Source organism: Cenococcum geophilum, assembly GCF_001692895.1.
Source record: "Cenococcum geophilum 1.58 unplaced genomic scaffold K441scaffold_5, whole genome shotgun sequence".
NCBI classification, from domain to species: Eukaryota; Fungi; Ascomycota; class Dothideomycetes; order Gloniales; family Gloniaceae; genus Cenococcum; species Cenococcum geophilum.
In genome coordinates this window covers 3,575,116-3,602,938 of record NW_027137563.1, presented here as the reverse complement: position 1 = coordinate 3,602,938, position 27,823 = coordinate 3,575,116, and the positions used below count along the sequence as shown (strand labels likewise).

Sequence of the window (27,823 nt, the reverse complement as noted above, 5' to 3'; positions counted from 1 at the left end):
CCATCTTGCTTCGATTTGTTCTTCCAGGAAGGGTATGGTTATAGGTGCAGGTAGTCCACCAAACCTAAAGAATTCCAAAAAAAATTTCAGAATTAGACGGTGGGGTCCAGAGTGGATTATGTATGTGCCGTGCCTTATCGCTGGAACTAAACCATTCGACAATGGCTGGCCAGCTGACCTTTTCTTGTTTGGAAGCTGCAGTCTTTTCTTCTTTAGGTCAAAAAGAACATTCTGCCGCGGATCCCCACGGGCCGCACACACCGCCCGCCACTTTGGGAAATATATTTTGGATCCTGCAACTACAATTGGATTTCTGTCACGTTTGAAGCGCCAGGAACCCGCATCAGTACCAACCCGCAGGCCTCCACACGTGCAGATATGGCTGCCACAGCATCTCCCCCGCAAAATGTCCCGGTAATCGACGCAGCCACAATTCTTTCCCTCCTTTCTGTCCTGATCCTGCTTGGTGCGGCCTATGTTCTCAGTGTGCGCCTCCTGCCCAGCACCTCCGGGGTGAAGGTCAGAGTTCTCTTCATCTGGCACCTCTTCGATGCTCTTATCCACTTCTTCTTTGAAGGCTCCTTCCTCGCAAACTGCTTCCTCATCTACTACTCGCTCCCGACCTCTTTCTCGGCCTCCACCCCGCGCCCGGCGTCCCCGCCATTACTCCTTACGCCCCCTGATGTGTTCTTCTTAGGCCAGAGTGATAGGTTGTATGGGGCTGCATATGGATCCGGTCCTTTTAGTCGGCTATGGCAAGAATATGCGAAGGCAGATAGGAGGTGGGGAGGCGCCGATTTGACGGTTGTAAGTTTGGAGTTGCTCACAGTGGGGCTGGGGGCACCGCTTGCGTTGTGGATATGCGAGTTACTGCGACGGGGTGAAAAGGGTGGCAACAGGAAGTGGTTTTGGATGATCGTTCTGGCAACAGCAGAGCTTTATGGAGGTGAGTGATTTACCCTTGTTCTTTTCGTGGAAGTATGAAATTGGCAGGAAAGGCGCCTAGAGGTATATCAGGTGCTTACTAAGCAAAATATATCCGATGGGATTTCTTGCTAAAGTAACTTCAATGTCTTGGTTGTAGCGCGTCTTCTATGGACCTCCGCATCTTGTCACTATCCATTTACCAAGAAAGTCCTGAACTAGTAGAAAAGCGAGGTCCATTTGACGCGAACGGTGATTAATATGCTAACGTCAAAATGCAAAAAAAGGCTTCATGACTTTCGCTCCTGAATGGCTTAGTGGATCCCCGAACCTGGATACTTCTAATTGGATGTATCTGTGAGTTTATCACTCAATTCATCCATCGCTCTCCATTCCTCTACCCTATATGGATAAAGCTAATCGTGCGACTCTGTCTCTAGCTGGGTTTACCTTGTCTTCTTCAACACGCTCTGGGTCTGGTTCCCACTCTGGGTTCTCTACGAATCCTACAAAGCCATCAACAGCGCCATGTCGCAGGCCGAGATGGTTGACCTCGTAAACTACCTTGGTAAGAAGGACGATTAAGGAACCCTCGACAACGTTTCTCCACTGTCTCACTTTGTTTGTTTCTGATCTCACGTTTACGCATAGTGATTATTCTAATATGCGCTTTTTATTGTTTTTAGTTGTAAAATTATTTAGGTGCATTGTTTTAACACTCCAGATTGATTTCATATACCATCATTTCCAATTTCCGGACTCCCGTCTCATTCCCAAACACCAAATTATGAATCGTGTCCTTTTCCAAACCAGGCTGATGCAGCCCGAGATCCATCAACTCCTCCTGCGTGCCGAGTCAAACTCAAATCCAAGCCCATTCAAAAATCTCAGGAAACTCTAGGTTGCTCAATCTTTCAGTCGTTCTACAAAACTCTCCCATAATTCCCAGGGAAAAGGCCTTTAGCCCCTGCATAGCACCCCCAAAACCAATCTCCATTAATATTCTCTGCCTCCCTCACTTCTGCATTCTTTGGAAACATCAGCTCATCCTCCACTCCCTCCGCTGGAAAATAACCCCACAGCGTTAGTACTCTCAACCCAACGCCCCCATCTGGGGGGAATCTTCCCGGTGCCCCACTGCTCGTGGAAGCGGCTCCGCCAGCCCCGTAAGCGGTTCGGCTTTTTCTAACCGTCCCATCGACGTCCCGCCAGCTCCAGTTTGGACTCACACCCACATCCGCGTTCCGCCCGGAGGTCCGCACAGCCTGCGAATCCATCCCGTCTTCATCTCGAAGGGCCAGTCCGCCCACAAGATCGCGCGTCACGACGCGTCGCTGTCCGCTATCGCGGTCCTCAAATCCGACAACGACCATGCGATGCCCTCGAAGGCATCGCCGCCATCCCTGATGTCCGTTTTCCGTGCTGATGCGGCCTGAGGAGATAAGGTTATGGTAGCAGGAGGTGCAGATGTCGTAGTCCCCGTTGTTGCAACGTGGGCAGTGGAAGCGCGTGTGCGAAGGTGGAATCGGATAGCGGCAGATATCGCATGCAGTTGAAAAGGTTAGGGGCCGGTAAATTGCATTTGCGATTGCGAGGATTCCTGAACCCCTAATCAGCGAGGCTGCTTTTGGCGTTAAGGGCGGGGTCGTGGGCGTAGGCTCTGGTTCCATGTGCATGGATAGGGGTGCGGCGCGGGTGCTAGTGGTGGCACTGTTCGAGCTAGAGGCTGGAGCGGGGTTGGGTGATTCAGCGTTCTGTTTCGAGGACGTGGTGGCGGCCTTGTGTACCACAGGGAGCAGAGGGTGTGTACAGTGTCGCCCTTGGTTCACACAGTCGTTGCAGAAACCCCAAGCGCCTTCATTACAGAAATCGCACTTCCAATAGCAGGAGTCAGCAAATTTGAGGCACATGTCACAGAACACGCCTGATTGAAGACGTTTTATGGGGTCTTCGTTTGTCGTGGCTTGGCGGTGAGCTATAGTAGATGTATCCGGAAGCGTATCAATAGGCTTTGTATACTTGTGGCCTGTTAGGATATGAGGATGCTCGTGATTGGGAGGATATCCGCCTGAAGGTGCTTGCCGTTCGTACCGTGGCCAGGCAGCATAGCCAAAGCCGTACCAGTGCTTACACCCTTTGCCTAGGCGGTAACAGCTCAAGCAGAGATTGTAATTGCCGTTCTCACATCTTGAACAATTATAATGCAGGTCGTATTCAATGTGTTGTTTTCCACAACAGTTGCACGATATTTCGGGTTCAGTGTATACTGTAGGAGCCGCAGTAGGAGTTGCAGTAGGAGTTGCAGTAGGTACGGTTGCAGCAGAGGTAGCCGGCCTTGTATCAGCAGCCGAAGGGTCTGTAGTAGACCGCGAAACTCCGAGGGAGGGGGAGCTGCTGCTTGGCGACCGCGCTGGCCTTGAGTGTGTGGGATCCGTGGTCCGACGAGATGTAGCAGTTGGCGCCACAACTGCGCCAGAAGATATTGTAAGTGTTGGAGTAGACGAGCCTTCGGAATTGATTGGGAAAGCGGATCGCCTGGGAGATGCAGAAGCAGGATTTGAATTGGTTGTGAGTGCATTATTGGCTCGAAAGAGCTGCCTATCAGGGTCTGTAGTACTCCGGTCATTGTGTGACATACGTCTTCGTCTTGGTCCGCCCGACTCAGAAGTTGATGGACGATCTGTTAACTCACCGGCAGAGCGCGCTGCTTGCCTAGATGAAGTCACAGAAAGCGCGGCAGGGGGGTTAGGGCGAGATATGGAGCGAGTACTTCCTTGGCTTGAGGATCTCCGATGAGGTTGTCGGCCATTATTATTCGCTGCATCAATGAGTTGGGGTCGAGATACAGGCGGCCGCGAAGCAGATGTGCTTTGTGTTGTTACTATTGTGCTTTCCGATCCAGCATGTTGTCGCCTTCTAAATAGATCTCTATCGCGAGCTGGCTGTGCCGGAGTGCTTCTCGTCTCGCTACGACCTTCGCGAGCCACTGGAGAAGATGAAAGAGTTGTGTCACCCCGACTCTCCCTTGCCTGCCGCTCCTGCCTCTCTTGCCTTTCACGCTTTCTCTCTCTCTGCCGTCTCCTATACGCCTGGGCTATTCTTTCGCTGATCTCGTCCTCTTGTGATACATCTATCGTGGTAAGATCGATTCCATCTAACAGCCCCTCTTCCATGATTTGTCTCATAATCTCCTCTTCCATCTCCTGAGAATCGAGCTCAGAGGCGCTTAGAAGAGACCTAAGACTCGATTGGTGCTCCACATGCCGCGGGGGGGCATCTCTCCGGGAGGACGATAATGGTTCAGCTCGACTACGGCTATCATCCCGCGTCCTTCGTTGTCTCCCATCCCTGTCCCTAGTGTCCCGACTCCTATCCCGACTCCTTTCCCTTCTCCTACGATCCCTGGGAGCCTCTAAGCTGGTGTTGCTGTCACCACTGATTCCTACTTCCCTTAAACTTAACTCTTGAACCTCTTGCACTACCCTGCGGTCCTCCTCGGCCCCGGGCTCTTCCCTTCGCCTTAGCTTTGGCAACACATTCTCCCCCGGTTTATATTTCTTCTTCTGATCATCTTTGTCCTGCTCTGACTTCCCGCGACTTGGGTTCGCCTGTAGGAACATGTCTAGAAGAGTGGTAACAGTAGCGTTCGGCTTCGTGCCCCTCACTGAAGTTCGACATGACGGGCAAGTGTACGGATGGATGGACGTTGCGGTAGAGGCTTGGAACTGGAACCATTCCTTCAAGCAGGCGCCGCAGAAGGTGTGCAGGCAGTCAAGGAGGGTAAGAGGCTGGTATAGGACGTCTGTACATATCTGAACAAATAAATTAGCGAAGCGGATCCTGGGTTTGATATAATAGACCGATCCATCTCAGGACAACGTCTACATCATAAAACTCGTGTATGATGGGTATCGTTTCTCAAACGTCTTTGTGGTAAAGCCTATGACGTCCGTCGTTCACAGTCTCCACCGCACCTCCAAAGCGAATAAACCAGAACGCACTTACTGAACAGCTCAACTCTTTCTCTAAATCCACCATGCCTTTTGTCTCTCCCTCAGCCATTGCGATGCTTGCTCGGCGCAGTACGTACGCAGCACAAGTGTGTATGTTGTCGGCAGAGTAGCCGCACAAGTGGCCAGCGCTGTCAGTCAGCGCTGAAGTGGGCCATTAGCTTGGCGACTAGATAGCTTGAGCGAGCGAGAGCCTTCCACCAGCAAATACGACGTCCGCCACGAAGGGCGAAACACTAAGGGGCGTACAGCATTTGTCAGGGGGTTGAGGTTGGTCAGACATTCAATAATTCCCTTGTATCACAGTGGGCATGTAAGATACTGTCTGTAGGTTGCCCTTTAAACCTAAAGGGCCTTACATTCTAACAATTGTTTGTAACTAAATAGCTCTAGTTTACTACTTCCTCTTCCTAGAAATAAATATTCAATAAAGGACTGCAGGTCATCAATCGATAATCGAATGGATTTGATACGGTGCATTCACAAATCCGGGATGTCTAGTGCTAAGATTCCACCACTAGAGTTCTTCCTCATTTTCCTTCGAGGCCATGCTTCTCAGCGTTGTCTTCTGCTATATTAATAGAAATACTTCGTGTTCCGATAGTAACGGACTTTTATTGTTCCAGACATCTCATGGTTGCCACTACTTTCTCCCAGCGGCGAAGAAAATTTCAACGCCTGAATGATGTTTGGGGTTCCCGTTCTAATATGTACAGTAGAGTACATTACACAAAAGAAAATGATCTCCACCGTGTTATCCAGAGGCGCCCTTAAGTGTTTCTGGGCCTCGGAGAAGGGTCTACATGAAGCCTCAGAGTAGATGGGGGAAGTCTTGATTGTATGCTTAGAAATGTAGGCTGGTGAAAAGGAGAGAACATGGAATTAAACGGGTTTTGAAATCCCTAAGCTAACCAAGAACTTGGAAATTCGGCTAAAGGCTTAAAAAATACCTAGCTGACTTCAAACCCCTAACGGCACTGCTATAGCTATGTAGTGGCGCTACTTTGGAATTGAGTTTGCATATTTCCTGGTTGAAGGAATATTCGAGGAGGGGAGCAGCGATGTATGGTCATCCCGATATATGAGCGCGGCCTTGGAATTGGGTATTTCGATTGAGATTTTCTTGCTAGAAACCGGAGAGGGAGTGGGAGGCGAAGACTTCGAAGGCTTAGGTCTAAACAAAGGCTTCGTCCGAGGTATTTGGGATGGGTAGAGACATCGTGCTGCAAAATCTATACTACTGGAAGCGTAAATTTGACACGGGTATACCGTGTAAACCAAGAGAAAATTTGAGGAGTATGAAGATTTTGGAGGGGAGGAATACGCCGTTACATACAGGGAATTACCGTTCCGCACTTTGGATGTGATCCTCAAATGCAATGACGCTGTTCTTGCACCATGCGATCGCAATTTTTGCAAAGTTTACTTGAATCTTTGCGGGGTAATCATATCTGTCCCTATTGCAGGACGAAGCGTTACGATGCTCTTGAGGGATTAGAAAGGACATCTGTCTGACTTTAATATTCCTCAAAGACATTAGAATCAAAGTGAGCTTGGTGATCAAGGATGACCTCTGATACCATGCAGGTTTGGTAAGCAATATTGAATTATGTAACTTAGGTTGCAAAAATACTTGAAGACGTGTTCATTATGGCAAATAGGAATGTCATACCTCAGTGCACCGCTTGGAAGTTGCTGCCCGAGTAAAGTGGTATGTATAATATCAGTCTGCATGAAATTAATTTTATTATTTAAACAATCCAGTATCAAATACTTTCTACTAATTAGCTAGTATATAAGGAATTATTAGTAGAAGGGAAGGAGATCTCGGACTAAGATCTGCCTAGAAAGGAATAGAAGCAATGTGCAAAGTTATGTAATATATGAAATCGAAAATAACAATTGAAGATATGCATAATCAAGCCATAACGATTGAAGACAAAATGTGAGCAGGATCTATCTAGCTGTACGCCTTTGAAGACTTTGAAGGTACCGCTAGCGAAAAAGACTGCCCTACTCTCCTCTTGGCACTCTTAAATGACCAATATCCTCTGGAGCATGATGAGCCATTGGTGATAAGGAGTAAATGCCATTGCGAAGAAGAGAACGAAAAGTTGAGACGGAGCATCAAGAAAGGTTTTGTGTCATCCGAGCTTCTTAGCGATCACGTGAGGAGGTAGATGCATCTTGACTTTTCCTTGAACTTGAGGACGGGATCAATTGAACGCAGCACATCGAGCAATGAAGAAATGAATACTGGGCAAAAAAGCGCAAGGCAATTAGCCTCGAAGGCTGGTTAGCATGCAATACTCTTAATAATTATTCTTTCAACTGACCGTTCCTAGGCTGGCCCGCAAAAGACCCTGTATGCTTCTCCTGCCAACACCAACGCTCCCGGCGGACCTACGCAACCGCAGCCACCACTGCAGTAGAAAACCAGGCACAAGCCAACCTGTCTTATATACATCCTGTCACATCTATATCTCTACAGCAAGCTTACCAAGTCCGAGCTGGAGTCGTCCTTTCACGGCCACCCATTCTAACACGGGACCTCCACCCCTTCGAAAAAGCCTTTTATCTTTACCAGCGCCGCCTTAACGAACGGTTGGCTCTACCTTTTACTCGCTACTTCTACTTTAAAAAGGGCACACCCGCTGATGTTGAGTGGAAGCGCAAAGTTAAGACACGCCTTACGCCCGCTAGGGACATCGGTGTCTACAACGCGTATGGAGACGAAGGCTGGAATGATGAGGTACTCGTAGGAGCTAAAGAGGCAGAGACAGAATGGCAGGTTGAGAGTTTATTGAAGGATGCGGAGGCGCCTGTTACAGGGATACCTGGGCAAGAAAATGGAGATGGTATTGGAACTCCGGATGGGATAAAATTTGGTGGAGAACAAGTTCCTGAAGTATCTTCTAAGAAGGGGAAGGCGGAAACAGTGGAGAAACTAATGCCAAGGGTTACAGCAGCGGATAGAAGGGGTGATGTGAAGAGTTTGGACAGACTGTTACAGAGAAGTCTGTATTTGTTGGTGAAGAACAGAGAAGGCAGGTGGACGTTTCCGGACGACAAGGTGGTGGGGAGGGAGAATTTGCATCAAGTGAGCAGACTAGCATTTTCAGGGTTCAAATAGGACAGTGTAGCTAACGGATTATACAGGCAGCAGAACGAGTATTAGTGCAAGCCGGTGGCCTTAATATGAATACGTGGGTTGTTGGAAATGCGCCGATAGGTCATTACAGCTTCGATTTTCTGACTAGAAGATCGGATCTGCAGAAAAACGTTGAGGAGCTAGGAGAAAAGGTCTTCTTTATGAAGGCGCGTATCATGGCTGGGCAAGCAAATTTGACCAATAACAAGTTTGGGCTCTCAGATTTTAAGTGGTTAGCGAAGGAAGAGATAGAAAGTACTGTTACTCCGAGGTACTGGAACGCTATACGGAACATGCTGGCAGAGAGATGAGGGACCGCAAATGCATGAGATATGATTTGCGCGGTCGTAGAATTATGGATCTTGTGTAGAACTATTTGTAACATCATTTTGGATCTTTCCATTCAAGAACCCTATGGCGAGATTTCTAAGCATAAAACGGGAACCTTTCCGTAAATTACTCTTCAATCAAGGTCAGTAGAGAAATCAACTCCCGTTATAACTTACTAGTCAGATGTTATTTATGAGACTATAATGAGATAGAGTTGCGAAGGATGGACAGTGCAGGGTTCAGCTCGGATATTTATAAACCAGAGAAGGTCTGCAAATCTTGCGAAGGCCGCATTCTTTTCAAAGATCTTGTGTAAGTTACTTGTCTATATTGTCTCTATGTAAATTTCAAACCATTCAGTAGTAAGTGAAATCGGGTCTAGTCAGTTTGTCGTTGTGAACCCTCTGTGAACTGACGCGCGCTTGCTTAGCCTTTGTCTCCGAGCGCTAAATCCTATGTAGAACAGGCCAGCCCCAAAGTCACCTCCAACATACACTTTAAAAGAAAGCCTGATTGAAGATGCTTGCAGTTCTTGAATTTACTTTGAATTGCCCCTTCTTTTGTACCCGCGGTTTGGCCGACTCTTACCTTGTTCAAACAGCTCGTCTCTCGAAACGTTAGCCAAGCCTGGAGGCTGTGCTGCTGATCGAAGAAACCACTTCCTTGAATTTATTCACCTACACCAAAAGCACAATCAGCGCATACACGACCACAACCGAAGAGGGAGGACACTGCGTGGATCACAATCTGCCTGGATGATTCTGCGGTACGCGGCGGTATTGCGAGAGGATAAAGTCCTACAACAAGCATCTGGCCGCTATGGCCGGTAGGCCTCCTGGAAGTCAGGCCTCAGCGAACAACGATGACCTGCTGCTTGACTTTGATGATTCGCACCCTACCTACTCCTCTGGCCAACGAGCGCCGGTGAACGATCAGGATTTATTGCGACAATACGATATAAACGACTCTGAGACGCACCAGCCTGAACTTCAGCATCGACCATCAGTCTCCTACGATGATTTTGTCGGAGGTGGTAGGTCGACTGCTGGTCTTCCAGGAGGACCAGGTGCGTCACCCCCTGAGCCTAAGCCTTACGGTTCTGGCGGAAGCAGGTTATACTCGCAGACGTCTGAGTTACACAACTACCAGAGGTATTCAGACGCGGACGACATTGGCGACGATGACCGATCAATGCAGGGCTACTATGCCTCTGGGGGAGTTGACGATGCGGCCACCCCAGGTCTTTCACACGGCGCTTCCATAGCAAAGAACAGGAACAGCATACTGAGTCTGGGTGGGGGTTTGGTCGGCCGAGCCAAGCACATGTTGGGAAGAGCACCAGAATACTCAGAAATGGACCTTCCATTGACGGAAGCAGGGGCTCGAGAGTCACGGACAGACAGCGGAGGTCTTGATGCTGGCGCAAAATATCCGAAGCGCAAGAGGCGCAGTTCTGGTAAATTCAAGTTTGGTTTCGGACGTGGACAGCCAGATCCATCAACACTGGGTCCACGGATAATACATCTGAACAACCCACCCGCAAATGCGGCGAATAAGCACGTTGACAATCACATATCGACTGCTAAATACAATGTCGCCACGTTCGTACCGAAATTCCTCTTTGAACAGTTCTCGAAATACGCAAACTTATTCTTCTTGTTTACTGCCATACTACAACAGATACCTAACATCTCACCCACAAACAAGTTCACCACTATCGTTCCCCTCGGTGTTGTGCTTTTAGTCTCTGCAATAAAGGAGTATGTTGAAGATCATCGGCGGAAGCACTCGGATAAGTCACTCAATGGTTCTAAAGCACGGGTATTGAAGGGTTCCAGCTTCCAGGATACTCGGTGGGTCAACGTAGCAGTAGGGGACATTGTGCGAGTGGAGTCTGAGGAGCCTTTCCCTGCGGATCTAGTACTTCTAGCTTCTTCTGAACCGGAAGGATTATGTTACATTGAAACTGCAAATCTGGACGGGGAAACAAATCTTAAAATTAAGCAAGCTATCCCGGAAACAGCAGACCTTGTCAGCCCTGCCGAACTTAGTAGGCTGGGTGGAAAGATTCGGTCCGAGCAGCCAAATAGTAGTTTATATACTTATGAGGCAACACTAACCGTCCACACTGGAGGAGGAGAGAAGGAGCTCTCGCTAGCACCTGATCAGCTCCTATTGCGTGGAGCTACTCTTCGAAACACCCCTTGGATCCATGGAGTCGCTGTTTTCACTGGACACGAAACCAAACTTATGAGAAATGCCACAGCCACACCTATCAAGAAAACCGCTGTTGAAAGGATGGTAAACCGCCAAATTCTAATGCTCGGAGCAATCCTGATTTCCCTCAGCTTGGTCAGTTCTATTGGCGATCTCGTTGTGAGAGAAACGGCAAGTTCAAAGCTGCAGTATCTCGACTATGGCAGTTTCAACGCTGCTCAGCAGTTTTTCTCCGATATTTTCACTTATTGGGTTCTCTATTCTAACCTGGTTCCTATCTCTCTCTTCGTTACAATTGAAATTGTCAAGTACTATCAGGCCTTTTTGATTGACTCTGACCTGGACATCTACTATGACAAGACGGATACCCCGGCTAATTGCCGCACTTCTTCCTTGGTGGAAGAACTGGGTCAGATCGAGTACATTTTCTCCGATAAAACAGGTACTCTAACTTGTAACCAGATGGAGTTCAGGCAAAGTTCTATTGCAGGAATCCAATACGCCGACGAGGTTCCAGAGGACAGAAGAGCAACAATTCAGGATGGTCAGGAAATTGGGATCCATGACTTCAAGAGGCTTGCAGAGAATCGGCAAGCTCACGCTTCGCGAGAGATCATCAATCATTTTCTCACCCTCCTAGCAACTTGTCACACTGTTATTCCAGAAAGAGGCGACGAAAAGACCGGCGACATCAAATATCAAGCAGCTTCTCCCGATGAGGGCGCGCTCGTCGAAGGGGCAGTCATGCTAGGCTATAGATTTATTGCCAGAAAACCACGCTCTGTTACCATCCTTGTGGAGGGCCAGGAGCGTGAGTATGAACTGCTTGCAGTCTGCGAGTTTAATTCTACCAGGAAACGGATGTCAACAATATTCCGATGTCCGGACGGCAAGATTAGGTGCTATTGCAAAGGTGCGGATACGGTCATCTTGGAGCGCCTTGCGAAAGACAATCCGTTTGTGGAGCCTACATTACAGCACTTGGAAGAATATGCTGCAGATGGCCTCCGTACACTTTGTTTGGCGATGCGAGAAGTTCCAGAAAGCGAGTTTCAAGACTGGTGGCACGTCTTCAATACAGCGCAAACAACTGTTAGCGGGAATCGTGCCGAAGAACTGGACAAAGCTGCCGAGCTTATAGAACGGGAACTTACACTCCTGGGAGCAACCGCCATTGAAGACAAATTGCAAGATGGCGTTCCAGATACAATTCACACACTGCAATCCGCTGGTATCAAGATCTGGGTATTGACTGGCGATCGTCAGGAAACAGCTATAAATATTGGCATGAGCTGCAAGCTGATAAGTGAGGACATGACGCTTCTTATCGTGAATGAAAATACCGCGGAGGCAACGAGAGACAACTTGTCTAAGAAACTAAACGCGATTAAGAGCCAATCCGCCGGCGGTATCGAGATGGATGTTCTAGCTCTCGTTATTGATGGCAAGTCTCTCACGTTTGCGCTAGAGCGAGATATAGAGAAAATGTTCCTGGAGCTTGCAGTGATGTGCAAAGCCGTCATATGTTGGTAAGTCCACTGAATATCATCTCTCTTGCTCATAGTGCTGACCCCTTCCTGAGTCGTGTCTCCCCTCTGCAAAAGGCCCTGGTTGTGAAACTTGTAAAGCGTCACCTAAAGGCCATTCTTCTCGCTATCGGCGACGGAGCAAACGATGTTTCTATGATACAAGCTGCACATGTTGGCGTCGGTATTAGCGGCGTTGAGGGCCTTCAAGCCGCTCGAAGCGCTGATGTTGCGATCGGGCAATTCCGCTATCTGCGCAAGCTGCTCCTCGTTCACGGTTCCTGGAGCTACCAGCGAATCAGCAAAGTGATCCTATACTCGTTCTACAAGAACATAGCACTTTTCATGACACAGTTTTGGGTATGCTCCTTCCTTCCATCCTCCGTATAATCGTTGAGAATATCTTTTTCTAATGCACACTAGTACTCCTTCCAAAATAGTTTCTCAGGTCAAGTCATATATGAATCGTGGACTCTCTCCTTTTACAATGTCTTCTTCACCTTTCTACCGCCCTTTGTGCTCGGTATCTTCGACCAATTCGTTAGCGCTCGCCTTCTCGATCGCTATCCACAATTGTACCAACTTAGCCAAAAGGGGGTTTTCTTCAAAATGCACTCCTTCTGGTCTTGGATTCTCAATGGCTTCTATCACTCCATGATCCTCTACTTCGTCTCCCAGGCCATATTCTTATGGGATCTGCCACAAAGTGACGGCAAGAACGCAGGTCATTGGGTATGGGGTGCAGCATTGTACACTGCGGCTCTAGCGACAGTGCTAGGCAAGGCGGCATTGATAACGAATATATGGACCAAGTATACAGTATTAGCTATTCCGGGAAGCATGGTTGTTTGGATGATATTCTTGCCAGTTTATGGGACCGTGGCTCCGAAACTAGGATTCTCGACCGAGTATACAGGGGTTATCCCGAGACTGTTTCCAAGCCCTGTCTTTTGGCTTATGGGGCTTGTACTTCCAGCACTGTGCTTGACTAGGGATTTTGCATGGAAATAGTGAGTTCTTGATTCCTTGCAGAAATATGGACTATGCTGACATTGGTGTGTAGTGCCAAGCGCATGTATTATCCGCAAGCCTATCATCACATTCAGGAGATTCAGAAATATAACATTCAAGATTACCGCCCACGGTCCGTATTCCTTCAAATACCTTCACTCTTTCATACTGACGTGTCTATAGGATGGAGCAGTTCCAGAAAGCCATCCGCAAAGTCCGACAAGTACAACGCATGCGCAAGCAGCGAGGATACGCTTTTTCACAAACAGACGAATCGCAGGCTAGAGTATTACAAGCCTATGATACTACACGTGAAAGAGGCAGATACGGTGAGATGGCTAGTTCGAGGAAATGATATATTATGTAACGGCGTTTGGGACCTCGGGCTCACGTATCATATTGTGTATTCATTCTGCGGGTCTTTGTGCAATTGAAACTGAAGATGAACGGAATTGTTAGTAAGCAATGAGAGGAGCATCTAGAGAAAATGGCTTGTAGAGAGACAATACGGTGTTTTCGTAATTTGGCACCTTCGGAGTTGACTTAGTCCTAATTGGATGAGGCTGTTCTAGGCTAATTAGCTCATTTCTCCATGTATATCTCTTTCGGTACTTCGGCAAGGCATTAAAATGACACCATTGTATGATTTTAACTTGCGAAGGCGGGTGAGCTTTGCTGAGCACTTGCCCGATACACATTCCGACCTTTTTGTTTCGATGCTTCATTCTCCAACTCTTACCACAAGCCATGCAGCGATAGCTATTTCTACTAATGAGATTGCTCCCCCAGAAGAGTTAATTGAGCGGGTGGTATTACAAGTTTTCATAGAGGCCTCGGAAGTAAACTTCAGGAACCAAAATATCATGTCATAGTAGTGTTACAGATTAGGATTAGTGCACTAGACGATGACGTGGTGATGTGACGATATACAACTAAGTTAGCTAATGTAATGAAGCCTTGGAATGTAGGCATCTCAAACGTAGACTTCTTGGATGAAATCTAGACGTCGAGCAGCTAGAACGCCGCGTATGTGATTGAACTCATCAATAAGGGCTACTCTATACACCTCGTTCTGTTTATCTTAAGCATTCAGAGAGTATGGCACAGGTGAAGTGACATTTCTCTCTAGGTGTCCACTTGTTGGATACCATTATCTCAACTCGGGACAAGCGTCTCCTATCCTGGCACTTTACCCTTTATTTCCCCGACCCTAAATAAGTGAGATCCTCCTGGTGGCAGTTCAAGTAAGATCCGAGGAATACAATTAATGGACTGTGGATAGCGTCAAGAGCTGTCGAACGAACTCGTGTGTAGATTGATCTATGAAGAAAAGAGACTATATACATGAAATAGATGAGTTATAGGAAACCCTGATCTAACCCAATATAGTAGTGATCGGCACCAGCCGATTTGATGTAAGCTGCAAAGTATCCCTAACCATATGTAATATACTTATTCTTGTCGGAAACTCTTGCGCCCTCCCGATGGTGAATTGCGGTTTTTCGAGTTGATACCTCGGCTTTCCCCGTAGTATCTTCTCTTTTTTAAATTGTGTTGGCGAGGGTACTAAGTGGCACGAGTGGATACCCTAGTTAGGCATTTGCAACCGAGACGCTGGGATATCTACAGCACACGCCAAAATCTACAGTCATATATCAATAAAATTTTCTACCACCAGTTGCTGGGTTAGATCAATCAGTAGAGCGTGTGGCTCTTAAAAAAAGACCACCTCAAGGGCGGGTTCAAGTCCCGCATCCAGCTTCAAATTTTTGTGTATCTCTTTGCCTGGCGAACTGTGTTGTTGGAATGCGATTTTTGGTCTTGCATGGCCTTCGAGGCAGAGACTTGCAATCTAGTAGCTCTGTTAAAGGCCTTTCAGTAGAAGTTGAGGTTGAGGGATATATATATATATTCATGAAGAGCATTTAAATCAGTGTGGACGCAACATTGAACTTGGATACGCATCTTCTTACCGTTTCAAGTTCCATATTCATCTCCAACCGTTCTCTTTGGAGAAGAAAGGACCTAGAATCTTGAAATAAGCTAATTCTATCGCGAACATATTTCATACTCCATAGATAACTCCTCATAGTGCCGAACAGCTAACAAATACATGATATCTCTTCTCTTTTACCTAGCGTAACACCAAAAATGACCCCGAATATCACCTTTAATGCACATGCCCCACCTGTGTCACTAGTGGAACAAGCATTCCTATTACGGCGACTACAATTTCGCTCACTGCGGGCGGGTTCTTCGCGTGAGGCCGTGCGTATGCCACGCCGAGCGAACCGTCCGCGTAGCCGTTCGAGCCAGTCTCATGGTCGTACGAGTGACCAGTGGCAGCGGATTCGTTCATCGAGTGCATGGCAACATACCTTTTTATGCAAACAAATTAATAAGATGCTTATCTTAGGTTTAACTTGAAAGGGAAAGACTTACAAAAATGTTCCTCCGGAGAACAGCAGCACGCACCCTGTCGCCCATGTTAGGCCATCGTCTCCGCCTAGCCTGGCACGGCCAAGGAGGTGAACTGCACACCAGGTTACCATGGCTCCAGCTGGAGCTGCCAGACTAAACAATATGAGATGGGTTCTTGCGATCCGCTTGGAGGTTCCCTGCTTGAGGAGTACTGAGGTGAGTCCGAACGCCGCAGGTGCTTTGTGCAGCATTATGGCCAAGAAGATGATTAAAGAGAGAGAGGTCGAGGGCGCAGTGGTTGACGCGCCCAAAGCAATTCCGTCTGCGAAAGCATGGATTACGAGGCCGATGGTTGTTGCGGACGAACGCGCCACAGGAGGTTCTGGCCCTGGAGGAGGTGAGGAAGGGATCGTTGGCGAGGTAGAATGGTGCGGCCCTCGGGAGAGGTTCGATAGCGAAATATGCAATGGACGATACTTGGGTTGAGCAGGCGCTAAAGCATCTGGAAGGACATCCACCAAATACATGAGGATGAAACCCAAGACTAGTGATACACCAACCCAGGCATGGGGTTCGCGCCCATGATTTTCGTCTTCTGGTGAATCAGACGAGTTCTCATCTGTGGGTCCGTGGGTACATGATTTTCGTCTTCTGGTGAATCAGACGAGTTCTCATCTGTGGGTCCGTGGGTACATGATTTTCGTCTTCTGGTGAATCAGACGAGTTCTCATCTGTGGGTCCGTGGGTACGGTCTTTGCCATCTTCGTGTCCTTCTGTGGAGTCGTCGTCGCCCTGGAGGGATGCTCTAACTATTATTGACGGAGCTTTGATAGCCCCAAGTTTAAGGGAGTCTTCAACAGAACGTCGATCTCGTGTTGAAGAACGGATAGAGGGATGTATAGCCCGGATATTCACGCCTTCGCTGGGGAACTCTTGAACTTCGATCGCCCTCTCTGCGTGGGAATGTGACTGCCCCTTCCCCCCTGCACTGTACAAAGTTTCAATCCCTTCGGGTATGATAACAATGAGTGCTGTCCCAACTAGGACACCTGTCCCTAGTGCAGATATGAATCGCAACTGTCGTGGCGACAGGGCGAAGGATAGAGGAAGAGCGCCGGCAAGAAAGGAGCTATTACAAGCATAATTATTAGCTTCTGGACCCAAGCTTGTTATCGAGATGGGTTTATCTTGGTACTCACGCAACTGCCATTACCGTGCTCAAAGTGAGCAGCATAAATAGACCGTCCCACATGTTGGCCTATGGTCAAGAGTTGAGCTCCTGACGTCGTTGATCAAATGGTGGATTTATAGTCGATAAGTCTTTCAAGGAGTAGCTGAATAACGTACGGGCCAGAGCATTTTACTTTTTAGCGACCCATGCCTTTGGCGTGCTGTGTCGAAGTTGAAGTGGCAGTCTTTCGTGGTATGCGGGAGTGTTGATCAAGCTAGAGTTCCTTGATTGCCATATGCAGGGCTATGTACATAAGAACAAGGCCAACCGAGACGCTTGACGCGTGAACGTCGCCTTCTTTCGCGACTGATCTTCATTCACTTTCTCCATTTTAACTCTTCCTCCGCCAACGCCCTGGTCTTAATCCAACGCCAACAATTGTTTCGCATTCCTGCAAACAGTTGCATCTACCTATTGTACAGTCTACAGCATCGGCGCCGAGCGCGGGACTTAAATACTATGGCGGAAGAACTTGAGAAATGTGGGTTGACTTCAGCAACTTGCTTGATCATTGCGCACTAATTTCTCTATCAGGGTTGGTCAGCTCCAATGAAGCGCTGAACATTAACCTCGTCCGCCCAACTAGCAAATCTGGAAACCTACGAGTCTTTGAGGAGCCGTTCCATCCCACCTTTACCTACCCAATCTTCGGCGAAGATGAGACGATATTTGGATATATTGATTTGGAATTGAACCTTGATTTTCGCGCCAACGATCTCAAGCTTTCTCTGGATATCCAGTATGAAGAGAAATGGAAACCTATTGGCCATACGAAAGCTATGGACTTGAAGGAAATGTTGAAGGATTATCTTCCAGAATGTATGACTCGGCAGTTGCGTAGACAATAGAACTTCCTGGAGGAGTTCTAAATATGGAGCATCTAGTAAATTGAAACTAGAAATTATGAGGCTGACAATCTATAGATGTCTTTGACGCGGCGAATACTTCCGCGGATACGATAGAATCAGATGTGATTGATAGCTCCTGGAAGCCTCCCGGCAAACTTCTGCATAGCTATTTGTTACATGGCAAGCAATTCGAAATATGGAGCGCCTGCCTGGCTGACCCTGCAGCCAAGGAGATATTCCGTCGAATGCAGATATTCATCCCGTTTTATATCGAAGGCGGCACGTGTCAGAATTTAGATGATCAAGACTGGACAATGGAACGCTGGACATTATTTCTTGTCTACGAAGTCACCCCACTGAAGAAATTACCTGGAACCTCGCCTTATACCATTGCCGGTTTCTCTACCTCTTACCGTCTCTGGATCTTCCCAACCCTAGAAATCCTGCGCGCAACCGGCTCCATCACCGATACCTCAAACGGCAATTTGACCTCCTATACACCACCACAACTAGCCACAAATCCTGAAACTTTTAGATATGCCGAACCATACAATCCTCTCTCCGCCCCCTCACGCGAACGGATATCGCAATTCGTGATCCTCCCTCCATACCAGTCCCAATCCCACGGCACCCACCTCTACAACACCATGTTCACTCTCTTCGTCTCCACACCCAACATTTACGAAATCACCGTCGAAGACCCGAACGAAGCCTTCGACGACATGCGTGACTACTGCGACATGCTGTACCTGCGCACACTCCCCGCCTTCGCCTCACTCTCCCTGCCCACCGCCCTACCCGCCTCGACACTGCAAAAAGACGCCGACATCCCCACCGACCTGATCCTCGGACCAGAAGAAACCCTCACCGCGCTGCGCCGCGCCGCCAAGATCTCTCCGCGCCAGTTCGCCCGCCTCGTCGAGATGCACCTACTCAGCACCATCCCGCCGCTCCACCGCAGCACTGCGCGTATCACGCGCAAGGAGAAGAGCGGTCACGAGAATGACCGCCGCTACTATTTCTGGCGCCTGGCGTTGAAGGAGCGCCTGTATCGACATAATGCGGATCAGCTGGCGCAGATGGAGCAGAGTGAGCGGATAGAGAAGGTCGAGGAGACGGCGAAGGGTGTGGAGGCGGACTATACGCGGTTACTGGAGGGAGTGGAGAAGCGGGCGAAGTGGGCGAAGGTGCAGGAGGCGAACGGTAGTGCAGCGCATGGGGGGAAGAGGAAGAAGAGGGTGGTAGACGAGGAAGATGAAGACGATGATGAGGATGTGGTAGGAGGTGCGCGGGAGGTCATTGCGGCGAAGAGGCCGAAGGTTGCGGGATGATTTATGGGTATGGGATGGGCGTTAAGGCGGATATGTTCCGGATACCTTCCTGGCCATTTTCTCCCACCGCTTCGATATAACTGCCCTAGATCGGAATATTGCTATGATTTAGGTACAAATGCAGTTGATAGAACATTTCGAAGTGCGTTATAGATTAGGATTAAAAGGGGTTGGGCTGGTACTTTTCGATATCCCATGGGTAGCTGGTGCTGGAATGCGTTCTCTTTAGCATTGACTGCGCCTAATGTGGGCTCCTATGCAGCCTCTACCTTCGAGGTTTCGGGAGTTATAACTAGTACCGGGATCATGACTAAACTTTTTATGTATATCAGCAACGGTGAGGTTCTTTCGGGATGGAGATGCAAAGCAACACATCAATCACAACATATTCCACTGTCTTGTAACTGTGTACAATAATCTCTATATGACTCGGATGACGTGCGGTAGGAAGAGAAGGCTAAGACAGCAGCAATGTCACAGGATTGTAATATTACAACTTTTTCAGAATACCTGCTAGACTCTGAATCCAAAACTTCCGACCCTTCACTCCCCTACTTCCAGCTTCACCTCAGAACTTCACACCTCGCCCACCAATTACATCTTTTACGTTCTTGCAACAGACTTTGGGCCCGCAGGAGTATCTGCCTCGGTGTAATAAAAGTTCTCCTCTGGGGTCCGACCCCTCAGGTACTCGGGCTCTGAGCCTTTCACGTAAATATCCTCGAACAAGATCTGAGGAGTTGGGTCAGGCGGGGCCATCTTCTCGGCTTCGGCGACTTCGGCATCAACAGAGGAGCGGGCGTCCTTGTCGATCTGCTTTAGTTCATCTTCAGATACAACACCCCAGTCAATGAGCTTCTGCTTCAGGCCGGCGATAGGATCGTTGGTGCTGCGCATGCGTTGAATTTCCTCACGAGTCTAGGTGATGGAAAAGAGTGTTAGTTTTACGGCTTTCAATTGTCAAGTCTAAAGTGAGAACTTACGCGATAAGTGGTACCAGGATCACTCATCGAATGTCCGCCATATCGGTAAGTGACATATTCATAGACCAGAGGACCTTTGCCAGCGCTGGTCCATTGCTTACCGTACTGGACGGCAGCCTTGACGGCCAGGACGTCCATGCCGTTGATCTTGAGACCTGGGATATATTGACCACGTTTGTAGTAATCCGTCAACGCTGCGGCACGATTGGCTGCAGTTCCCATGCCGTACTTGTTGTCTGGTTATTATTATGTTAGCGTCATATTCCAGGCAGTTTTGCGTTCGGAGAAGGCTGATTTACTCTCGCATCCGAAGATAACAGGTAGGTTCCACAGCTTCGCCATGTTGAATGCCTCAAAAACTTGTCCCTGATTCGATGCACCATCGCCATACAACGCCAAGGTCACATGGTTCTTGTTCTCGTAGAGGTTCGCGAATGCAATGCCAGCACCAACAGGGACCTGTGCGCCGACAATACCGTTACCACCGTAGAATCCAGGAGCAAACATGTGCATAGAGCCACCCTTGCCATAGGCGATACCCTCTCTACGGCCTAGTAGTTCGCCGATAATAGACTTGACAGTTCCACCGCGCATCATAGCAAAACCGTGACAACGGTAGGCTGTGATAACGCTATCGGACTTGTCGATGGCATGCTCAATACCGACAGCGACGGCTTCCTGCCCAGTAGACAAGTGGCAGAAACCTCGAATCTTCTTCTCCTTGTAGAGTCTATCGGCGGCCATTTCCATTCGTCTGCAGAGTGGAAGAAATTAGGTTCAGAGACCATATATGGTATCAATTAAGCTTATTTAAGTGGTACTCACCGTACTGCCACCATATCGTAGTACATCTGCTTCAATTCCTTCTTGGTGGTGTCCAGGGTGTATGGCGGAGGATCGAGCTCGTATGTCTCAAAGCTCTCATCAGAGAGATGGACTTTGAAGGGCTTGTCATCTTCCTGTTGATCATTAGCAATTGCCCTCTTAATTGTGTATCCTGTGGGTAGGAATTGGTGGCCCTACCTCCGGTACGCTCTCCTTGTCAGCATGCGAGGAAGCCGCGTCGGTGGTGACCGTCCTGAACGCCGGTCTTGTCACAGGAACAAAAGCGTTACGCCGTAGCGGCGATGCTATGCTTTTCCGTAACGTCCTCGCGAACATATCTGATAAGATCGAGAAAGGGAAGAGGAAGAGAGAGGAGATGTGAGGGAGATGTGGTGTTGGTCCTTAAATTTGGAGTTGAGGTTGAGCTCCCGCCAGCTTTCGGGCACTTTCTCGGGCTTCCCCCAAGGTTTCCCCGAACAGGGATCTGCCCGACGGCTTTCAATATTGTTCACGCCTCTCTTCAATACCGACTTCACTACCTTCGAGATGATAACTATGTTCGAATACAAGGCTCCACTTGATACTCGTTGCATTACCAAAGAGTGACCCCCTCAGCTACGAGTTTTGAGATATGTCCAACTCAACAGACCGGGCCCCTGGTCACCCTCACTGCCAATATAGTCTCCTCTTCTCGATTTAAAGACCTAAATATTATTTAATGCATATAATACAAGGTTCCACTGACTCAAATTACAAAAAAATCCTTTAAAGCCTTAGCTAATACCCAGCTTTAAACCCTAAAAATTAATAATTAGCGATTATAGCTAGTTAAATCTTCTACTTAACCTTAATACAAGCGATGCCCTTACGATATTTAGTCTATTCTTTATAGAGGATATAATAGATAAGCTTATAAAGTAGATAAATAAGTTTATAGAGCTCTATTAGCTATTAGATAAGTATAATAAAACCTTATAGGAGTATTACGGTAGACTGTAACGAAGCCTTGTAGGAAATACTACGGTGGACTTGTTAATGGGCTGGGTATGTAGGTAAATAAGAAGTCAACAACGTAATAATAACTAGTGGAGTGGTTACCTAATAGATTAACTCTAATTATATTCTAAGATTCACTACAAAGAAAAGAAACTACCTATAAAGACTGTGCGTCCTTAAATATATAACTCCTCTCTATAATAAAGGGTTTAGTACGTTGGTATATTAGTACGTTAGTACGTCACGTTTCTATATTCCTATGTTCCTATATTCCGAACTTATAACGTAACTAGCCACGTAACTTAGCTACCCCTTATCCTATAGCTTAATCGGTTCTAGCGCCTCCTATACTATTTTAACTAACCTATTTATGTCTATTCTTAGTAGTTGCGCTACTGCTAATATAAGGTCCGTAATACTACCCCCCTCCTCTTTTCTTTATCCTTAAAGATATCTCCTATCTCTAAGTCGTCTATTAGAGGTATAGCATTTCTATCTTTAATTTAATAACCTTTATTATTCCTAATACCTCCTATTAGATTATTTACGCCTAATCGTTATAACTAGCTAGTAACATTTATTCTATTACTTAGTAAAGTTATACTATCCTATTCTTGTTATATAGAGAAAAAGCTAGTATATATTATAATCGCATCTCCGTCTAGTTGCTAACCTTCTTCTTATATTAAGTATACGCGAGCGAATATACGGTTATCCTATAATGTTTAATCCGTCTCTAATACTAAGTATATATATTTTATTATTTCTTATAATTGTCTAGTTTCTTATCTAATCTGTCTTAGGGTCGCGCGTATTAGTAGCGGCTGAAAAACTAGAGAGTAAGCTAGCCGAGGCCCTTGCTAAAGTTCAGCGTCGTTTTAATAAGGCATCTTAAGCTCTAAAAGCTTAACTAGATATTTATACTCGCCTAAGCCGTCTAGTAAAGGTCCGTAAAAAAGTACGCTTAAAAGAGCTTTATTTAGTAGAGTAAGGTCTATCTAAACTTAAGGCTAAGGAGGCTAAAAAGGATTTTAATTAAGAAGAGGCGGAAACAGCTTATACGCTAGTGGTAAATCCCTTAGATAATTTGGCTTATCTATCGCCTTTAACTAATCCCTTTATCTTTAGCTTTTTCTTAATATTACCTAACCCATTTTCTTTTAATACTCCTATACCTTTTCTATAGCATTCTTTAAATTTTATAGTAGTTCCTAGGTAGTTTTATTATAGCCTATCTACTTAACCTTATACTATATTTTATTGTTAATATCCTTATAACTAATAATCTTTAAAACTTACTATTTATTTTCCTCTTATCCTCTATACGTGTCTACTTTATAAATTAGTAGCTTAATATTCCTATATACTAGCTTTAGCATTGCAATATACTATATAGGGTAAATCTTTATCTTAGCTAGTAGGTTTAACTTAAACGTAACTAGTAAAATCCTCTAAATAATTTTAAAAGGTCCTAGTCTAATATGGTCCAATTTCTTACTTAGTTATTAACTTTTAAAAATTTTATATAGTAGCTATACTTTATCCCCCTCCTTAAGATCTAGTCCCTTAGATCTCTTAGCGTTATAGTACCTTTTTATTCTCTTTTATACCTTTTTCGCTAATTCTATAAGGTTTATATAAAGATTTATTAACATCTTTATTTTTTCTTTAGCTGTGCTACTTGTTTTCTTTACTTATTGTAGTAATAATAATATTCTTAGCTTATATCTATAATTTGCCTTAAATAGTAATATGCCTATTACTTCCTATAGTGTTATATTGTATATAAACTATATAACTAGTAATAGTAATACCTAATTATTCTATATATAATTAATATAATATCTTAAATACTATTCTAGCGTTTAATTTAATCTTTCCGTTTATCTGTCCGTCTGTAGATAATATGCTATTAATATTACTACGCAAACCCCTTATTCCGCTAAGAATACCTCCTAAAATGCTGCTATAAATCTTAGATCTCTATCTAATATAATCTTGCTTAGTGCTCTATATCTTATAAATACTTCTTTAATATAGATTCTAGTGATATCTTCTGCTAAGATTTCTTCTATNCATGCTATAAAGTAGCCCTATTTAGTTAACTTGTCTACTATTACTAAGATTATATTATACTCTTATCTGGTAATAGGATCTCTTAACTTTAGTAATTTAATAATAAAGTCCTATAATATAAACTCCTATAGTCTCTCTAGTATTTTAATAGGTTATAGCCCTCCGTATAGCTTATACCTTATTAGTTTATTCCTTTAGCAATCTAAACACTCTTTTATTACTTTTCTAGCTATACCCTAAATTCTATTAATAATGTATTCTTCCTAAAGTCTTAACACTAAGCCTGTCGCTTTATTATGTCCCTAAGTTATTTCCTTATAGAAATCTTCTATAAAATGCTCTACTATGCTTTTTAGGATATACTTTATTTTTTAATTTTCGTATATATCCATCTATAGATCTTCTAGTTATACTTCTAGAATTCTTTATACTTAAAAGCTCTCTAGTGTCTTATAGACTCTTTTTAGTTTATTATCCTCTTAAGTTACTACTAGTTTAGGGTAATTATATCTAATTAATCCATCCTTATCTCTGTGTAGTATTACTCCTAATAGTTTCTTATTATTTTATAGTTTAGCTTTTTTACTAAGTACGTCTACCCTTATATTTTTAGTTCCTTTAGTATACTAAATCTTAAAATAGTATTCTGTAAGCATCTCTGCCTATCTAACCTATCTATAATTAAGTTCTTTTATTATTAGAAACCCCGTTAAGTTCTTATAATCTATTTTAATTATAAATAGTTTCTCTACGCCTTATAAAAATGCTCTTTATTCCCTAAGTGCTATAACTATACCTAATAACTCCTTATTATAGACGTTATAGTTTAACTTTAGTAGTATTATCTTCCAACTATAGTATATTACTGGGTACTATACGTCCTTATACTTCTATAGCAAATATACTCCTAGTATAAAGTCTAATACGTCCGTTTCTATAACCATGTCTAGTCCTAGTTAGTAGATCTTAAGAATTGGCTCCTAGGTAAATAACTCTTTAAGTTCTTTAAATAACTTCTTTTATTTATCTCCCTATGCCTACAATCCCTCTTTCTTTATAAGCCTAGTAAATAGTTTAATGTTTTTTAACCACTATGCTATAAACCTTCTATAGTAGTTATAAAACCCTAAGAATAACCTTAACTGCGTTACGTTCTCTAGTTCTTACTAACTTACTATGGCTTTAATCTTCTTTGGGTCTATACTAATATAACCTAGTTTAATAATAAACCTAATAAAATCGGTCTTCCTTATAAAGAACTCGTATTTCTTAATTGCTACTAGTATCTATTCTTTTTATAGTCTTTTTAAAACCTATTTAACATGCTCTCTATATTCTTCCTTAGTTATTAAGTAGATAATAATATTATTAAGGTATACTATAACAAACTTATTAAGGTATTCTCCTAATATACTATTAATTCTTTTTTAAAATATTACTAGTATATTTATTAACCTAAACTGTATAACTAATGGTTTATATAGTCCTTCTCTTAATCTAAAGGCTGCCTTCTATTTATCGCCTTTCTTAATTTTAATCTAATAGTATACCTACCTTAGATCTATCTTTGTAAAGATTTACATATTACCTATCTAGTCCTAGATTTCGCTAATTAAGGGTAAAGAATACCTATCCTTTTAAGTAATGCCATTTAACTGTTTGTAGTTAATATATAGCCTAAGTTTTCTATTCTTCTTTGGTATAAATAATACTAAATATTCCGCTAATAACTGCGATAGTTTAATATATCCTTTTTATAAGTTTTCCTAGATAAACTCTTTAAGTACTTTTAACTCCTCTTAAGTAAGCTTATAGGTTAGAAAGAACCTTAGACTTATTTCTAGTTTTAACTCTATCTTATAGTTCTATGCTATATAATCTGCTAGCCTTTTACTTTTTAGGCTTTATAACTTTTTGCTATACTTATGGTATCTCTTTAGTATATAACTTAAGCCTCGCTTAATCTCTTTATATATTACTCCGACTTAGTACTATACTAACTTAGTCTATTATTATATCTTACGCCATTAAGTATCTCTAATATCGACCTAACCTATAATCTAATTAATTTTTGGATTATATTCCTATAACTAAGGCATTCTTAATACTGCCTTATTTTGTCCTAATAGTAAGATATTAAAAGATATCTTAATTTATCTCCCTTTAATGTTTATTTAAATAGGTCCTGTTTTAAGGTTAATAATGCCTCCTCTATAGGCTATTAGATCTCCTAAAATTGTAAATAATAGGTAAGGTTGTTCCTTCTATCTATAAGGTAATCCTATTCTCTTAACTGCTGCTAATAAGATATAGTTCCGTATTACTCCACTATCTATTAGTACTTTAAACTGCTAATCTTACTATTTAACTTATAAATTTAGGTGTTATCCTTAAATTCCTTTAAGGGTTTAAGGGTTTATTACTGGCTCCCTTTAATCCCATAGGCATTTACTTTTCCTAACTATTAGCTACTAGATCCTTATATACTTGGCTTACTCTTTAGCTAATACCTAGTTCGCTTTTTATCTTTAATATACCATAAATAAGTATTCTCTAGACATTTTTACTACTATTATCTATTTAAGCATTTTTCTGTAAGGAATCTTTCTAATTAAAGTATTAAGTCTCCTAACTCCTAAACTTCTACTAGATGCTATCTATGTATATACTTAGCATTCCTATACTATCGCTTATTTGGCGCCCAATATATCCTTATAGAGTACTTCCGGTTTTTCTCTTTTGGATTTTTATACATTTTATATACGTTGTTTATATATGCGATCTATAATAGCGTATAGTATACTAGGTGCTTTAGGTTAACTCTTAACTTATCTTTATCTTTAAGTTTAAACCTTTACTATATTAATCTAGACGTTACGACTTTATTTACAGGTACTAAGATATATCTCTTACTTCTCTAGTCCTTTAATCGTTCCTTTAGATCCTTTAATATTATAATTAAGGCTCCTTTAATATAAGTTATAGCCTTCTCTATAATAGGGTAGTCCTAAATAACTTTTTTACCCAACTATATATAGAAATATTCTTACTTATTATTATGTCGTTGCCTATACTATTTTTAGTATAGCTGTTGAAGTGTATACAGTTTGTCCATAAGGAAGTATCTTCTTATTACTATATCGTAATAGCCCTTTATATGTTGTTCTTTAAACCTAGTAAGGATCCCTAAATCCTCTTTATCTTCTAGTTTAGTAAGCTACTTAGCTCTTAGTATACCTGCCCTAGGCCTATTAGTAATTCTTTATATAGGTGCCCTATCCCTTATATAACCTAGTGTACTAGTTTTCTAATCTAGTTTCTGTTCTTGCTAAGTAAGGATTCTCTGTCTAAATTTCTCCCTAATTTCTTTTGGTTTTCGCCTTATAAGTAGATTTTTAAAGTCTTCTTACTTCTTAATCTTAGTATTAATATTTTAATCCTGTTGCTAAGCCTTGCTCGTAATTTCTTTAATAGTCCTTATTTTATTACTAAAATCTTAGTCCTATAGGATTCTTAATTCTAAGCTTACTTCTTTCTTAAGCTTAGCTCTAGCCTTAGTTTAATTAGGCTTCTATAGTGTTCTTATCTTATTTTAAAAATCTTAAATCTTACTTATCTCGTCTTAAGAGTCTTATGCCTTTAGGAAACTTCGTCCTAAGCTTATTTATATGTTACTAAACTAAGCCGTTGCTCTGCTCCATTGGTTATTATCTATTATAGGTCCTTAAGCTTATCTCATCCTATCTTAGGAATCTTAAGCGTCTTATATCTCGTCTTAAGAATCTTAAGCCTTTAGCCTTTTGCCTTTATTAAGTACCGAAGTAGTTTATCGTCCTACTTCTTTTGCGTCTTATAAAGCGATAAACATCGTATTTAGTAGGGTCTTAATCCCTACTAATATTCCCTATTCTATAGTGGAATTATCCTCTATTTTTTTATAATA

The 27,823-nt window shown here is 44.0% G+C and overlaps 9 protein-coding genes and 1 non-coding gene across 10 annotated transcripts; 7 read left to right on the top strand and 3 right to left on the bottom strand.

The window, feature by feature from the left end:
* Nucleotides 1–378: 378 nt before the first annotated feature.
* On the top strand, nt 379–1,501 carry K441DRAFT_693269 (Emopamil-binding protein; the record flags this gene model as incomplete). Its single annotated transcript, XM_067652637.1, has 3 exons — nt 379–946; nt 1,212–1,281; nt 1,365–1,501. Coding segments are annotated over 3 exons (774 nt in total), but the record flags the coding sequence as incomplete, so codon positions are not given.
* On the top strand, nt 1,231–2,209 carry K441DRAFT_258095 (uncharacterized protein). The gene is made up of 2 exons (XM_067640810.1): nt 1,231–1,281; nt 1,365–2,209. The coding sequence occupies exon 2, from the start codon at nt 1,589–1,591 to the stop codon at nt 1,823–1,825; it is 237 nt and encodes a 78-aa protein (XP_067508613.1). The 5' UTR covers nt 1,231–1,281; nt 1,365–1,588; the 3' UTR covers nt 1,826–2,209.
* K441DRAFT_653553 (uncharacterized protein) lies at nt 1,582–5,031 on the bottom strand. The gene is made up of 2 exons (XM_067647554.1): nt 4,930–5,031; nt 1,582–4,736 (listed from the first exon to the last, which is right to left on the bottom strand). The coding sequence occupies exons 1-2, from the start codon at nt 4,984–4,986 to the stop codon at nt 1,848–1,850; spliced, it is 2,946 nt and encodes a 981-aa protein (XP_067508612.1). The 5' UTR covers nt 4,987–5,031; the 3' UTR covers nt 1,582–1,847.
* A 2,262-nt stretch (nt 5,032–7,293) lies between these two features.
* K441DRAFT_541305 (mitochondrial 54S ribosomal protein mL46) lies at nt 7,294–8,396 on the top strand (the record flags this gene model as incomplete). Its single annotated transcript, XM_067642640.1, has 2 exons — nt 7,294–8,034; nt 8,094–8,396. Coding segments are annotated over 2 exons (1,044 nt in total), but the record flags the coding sequence as incomplete, so codon positions are not given.
* Nucleotides 8,397–8,842: 446 nt separating this feature from the next.
* On the top strand, nt 8,843–13,832 carry K441DRAFT_628453 (putative phospholipid-transporting ATPase). Its single transcript, XM_067646196.1, has 5 exons — nt 8,843–12,161; nt 12,215–12,518; nt 12,582–13,168; nt 13,222–13,302; nt 13,353–13,832. The coding sequence occupies exons 1-5, from the start codon at nt 9,235–9,237 to the stop codon at nt 13,522–13,524; spliced, it is 4,071 nt and encodes a 1,356-aa protein (XP_067508610.1). The 5' UTR covers nt 8,843–9,234; the 3' UTR covers nt 13,525–13,832.
* Nucleotides 13,833–14,849: 1,017 nt separating this feature from the next.
* Nucleotides 14,850–14,930, top strand: K441DRAFT_t6. The gene has a single exon. It is a non-coding gene; the product is annotated as a tRNA-Lys (tRNA).
* A 409-nt stretch (nt 14,931–15,339) lies between these two features.
* On the bottom strand, nt 15,340–16,842 carry K441DRAFT_540443 (Zinc/iron permease; the record flags this gene model as incomplete). Its single annotated transcript, XM_067642595.1, has 4 exons — nt 15,340–15,547; nt 15,612–16,209; nt 16,340–16,719; nt 16,790–16,842. The coding sequence occupies 4 exons, from the start codon at nt 16,840–16,842 to the stop codon at nt 15,340–15,342; spliced, it is 1,239 nt and encodes a 412-aa protein (XP_067508609.1).
* A 277-nt stretch (nt 16,843–17,119) lies between these two features.
* Nucleotides 17,120–19,194, top strand: K441DRAFT_603347 (histone acetyltransferase type B). The gene is made up of 3 exons (XM_067645300.1): nt 17,120–17,302; nt 17,356–17,640; nt 17,745–19,194. Exons 1-3 carry the CDS (start codon nt 17,281–17,283, stop codon nt 18,998–19,000), a joined length of 1,563 nt encoding a protein of 520 aa, XP_067508608.1. The 5' UTR covers nt 17,120–17,280; the 3' UTR covers nt 19,001–19,194.
* K441DRAFT_258027 (uncharacterized protein) lies at nt 19,098–19,510 on the top strand. The gene has a single exon (XM_067640809.1). The coding sequence runs from the start codon at nt 19,196–19,198 to the stop codon at nt 19,415–19,417; it is 222 nt and encodes a 73-aa protein (XP_067508607.1). The 5' UTR covers nt 19,098–19,195; the 3' UTR covers nt 19,418–19,510.
* Nucleotides 19,275–21,227, bottom strand: K441DRAFT_628444 (uncharacterized protein). The gene is made up of 5 exons (XM_067646195.1): nt 21,007–21,227; nt 20,809–20,942; nt 20,283–20,737; nt 19,984–20,219; nt 19,275–19,918 (listed from the first exon to the last, which is right to left on the bottom strand). Exons 1-5 carry the CDS (start codon nt 21,142–21,144, stop codon nt 19,604–19,606), a joined length of 1,278 nt encoding a protein of 425 aa, XP_067508606.1. The 5' UTR covers nt 21,145–21,227; the 3' UTR covers nt 19,275–19,603.
* Nucleotides 21,228–27,823: the final 6,596 nt, after the last annotated feature.

Bases quoted from the DNA above. Each gene is read 5' to 3' on its own strand.
- K441DRAFT_258095 (XM_067640810.1), top strand. From the start codon at position 1,589: ATGCGCTTTTTATTGTTTTTAGTTGTAAAATTATTTAGGTGCATTGTT.
- K441DRAFT_653553 (XM_067647554.1), bottom strand. From the start codon at position 4,986: ATGGCTGAGGGAGAGACAAAAGGCATGGTGGATTTAGAGAAAGAGTTG. The intron at 4,737-4,929 runs GTAAGTGCGTTC...TTATTTGTTCAG, and splicing joins AGAAAGAGTTGAGCTGTTCA to ATATGTACAGACGTCCTATA.
- K441DRAFT_628453 (XM_067646196.1), top strand. From the start codon at position 9,235: ATGGCCGGTAGGCCTCCTGGAAGTCAGGCCTCAGCGAACAACGATGAC. The intron at 12,162-12,214 runs GTAAGTCCACTG...CCCCTTCCTGAG, and splicing joins TGCAAAGCCGTCATATGTTG to TCGTGTCTCCCCTCTGCAAA. The intron at 12,519-12,581 runs GTATGCTCCTTC...AATGCACACTAG, and splicing joins TTTTCATGACACAGTTTTGG to TACTCCTTCCAAAATAGTTT.
- K441DRAFT_603347 (XM_067645300.1), top strand. From the start codon at position 17,281: ATGGCGGAAGAACTTGAGAAAT. The intron at 17,303-17,355 runs GTGGGTTGACTT...TTTCTCTATCAG, and splicing joins GGCGGAAGAACTTGAGAAAT to GGTTGGTCAGCTCCAATGAA. The intron at 17,641-17,744 runs GTATGACTCGGC...GACAATCTATAG, and splicing joins GAAGGATTATCTTCCAGAAT to ATGTCTTTGACGCGGCGAAT.
- K441DRAFT_258027 (XM_067640809.1), top strand. From the start codon at position 19,196: ATGGGTAGCTGGTGCTGGAATGCGTTCTCTTTAGCATTGACTGCGCCT.
- K441DRAFT_628444 (XM_067646195.1), bottom strand. From the start codon at position 21,144: ATGTTCGCGAGGACGTTACGGAAAAGCATAGCATCGCCGCTACGGCGT. The intron at 20,220-20,282 runs GTAAATCAGCCT...AATAATAACCAG, and splicing joins TGTTATCTTCGGATGCGAGA to ACAACAAGTACGGCATGGGA. The intron at 19,919-19,983 runs GTAAGTTCTCAC...TCCATCACCTAG, and splicing joins ATCCTGGTACCACTTATCGC to ACTCGTGAGGAAATTCAACG.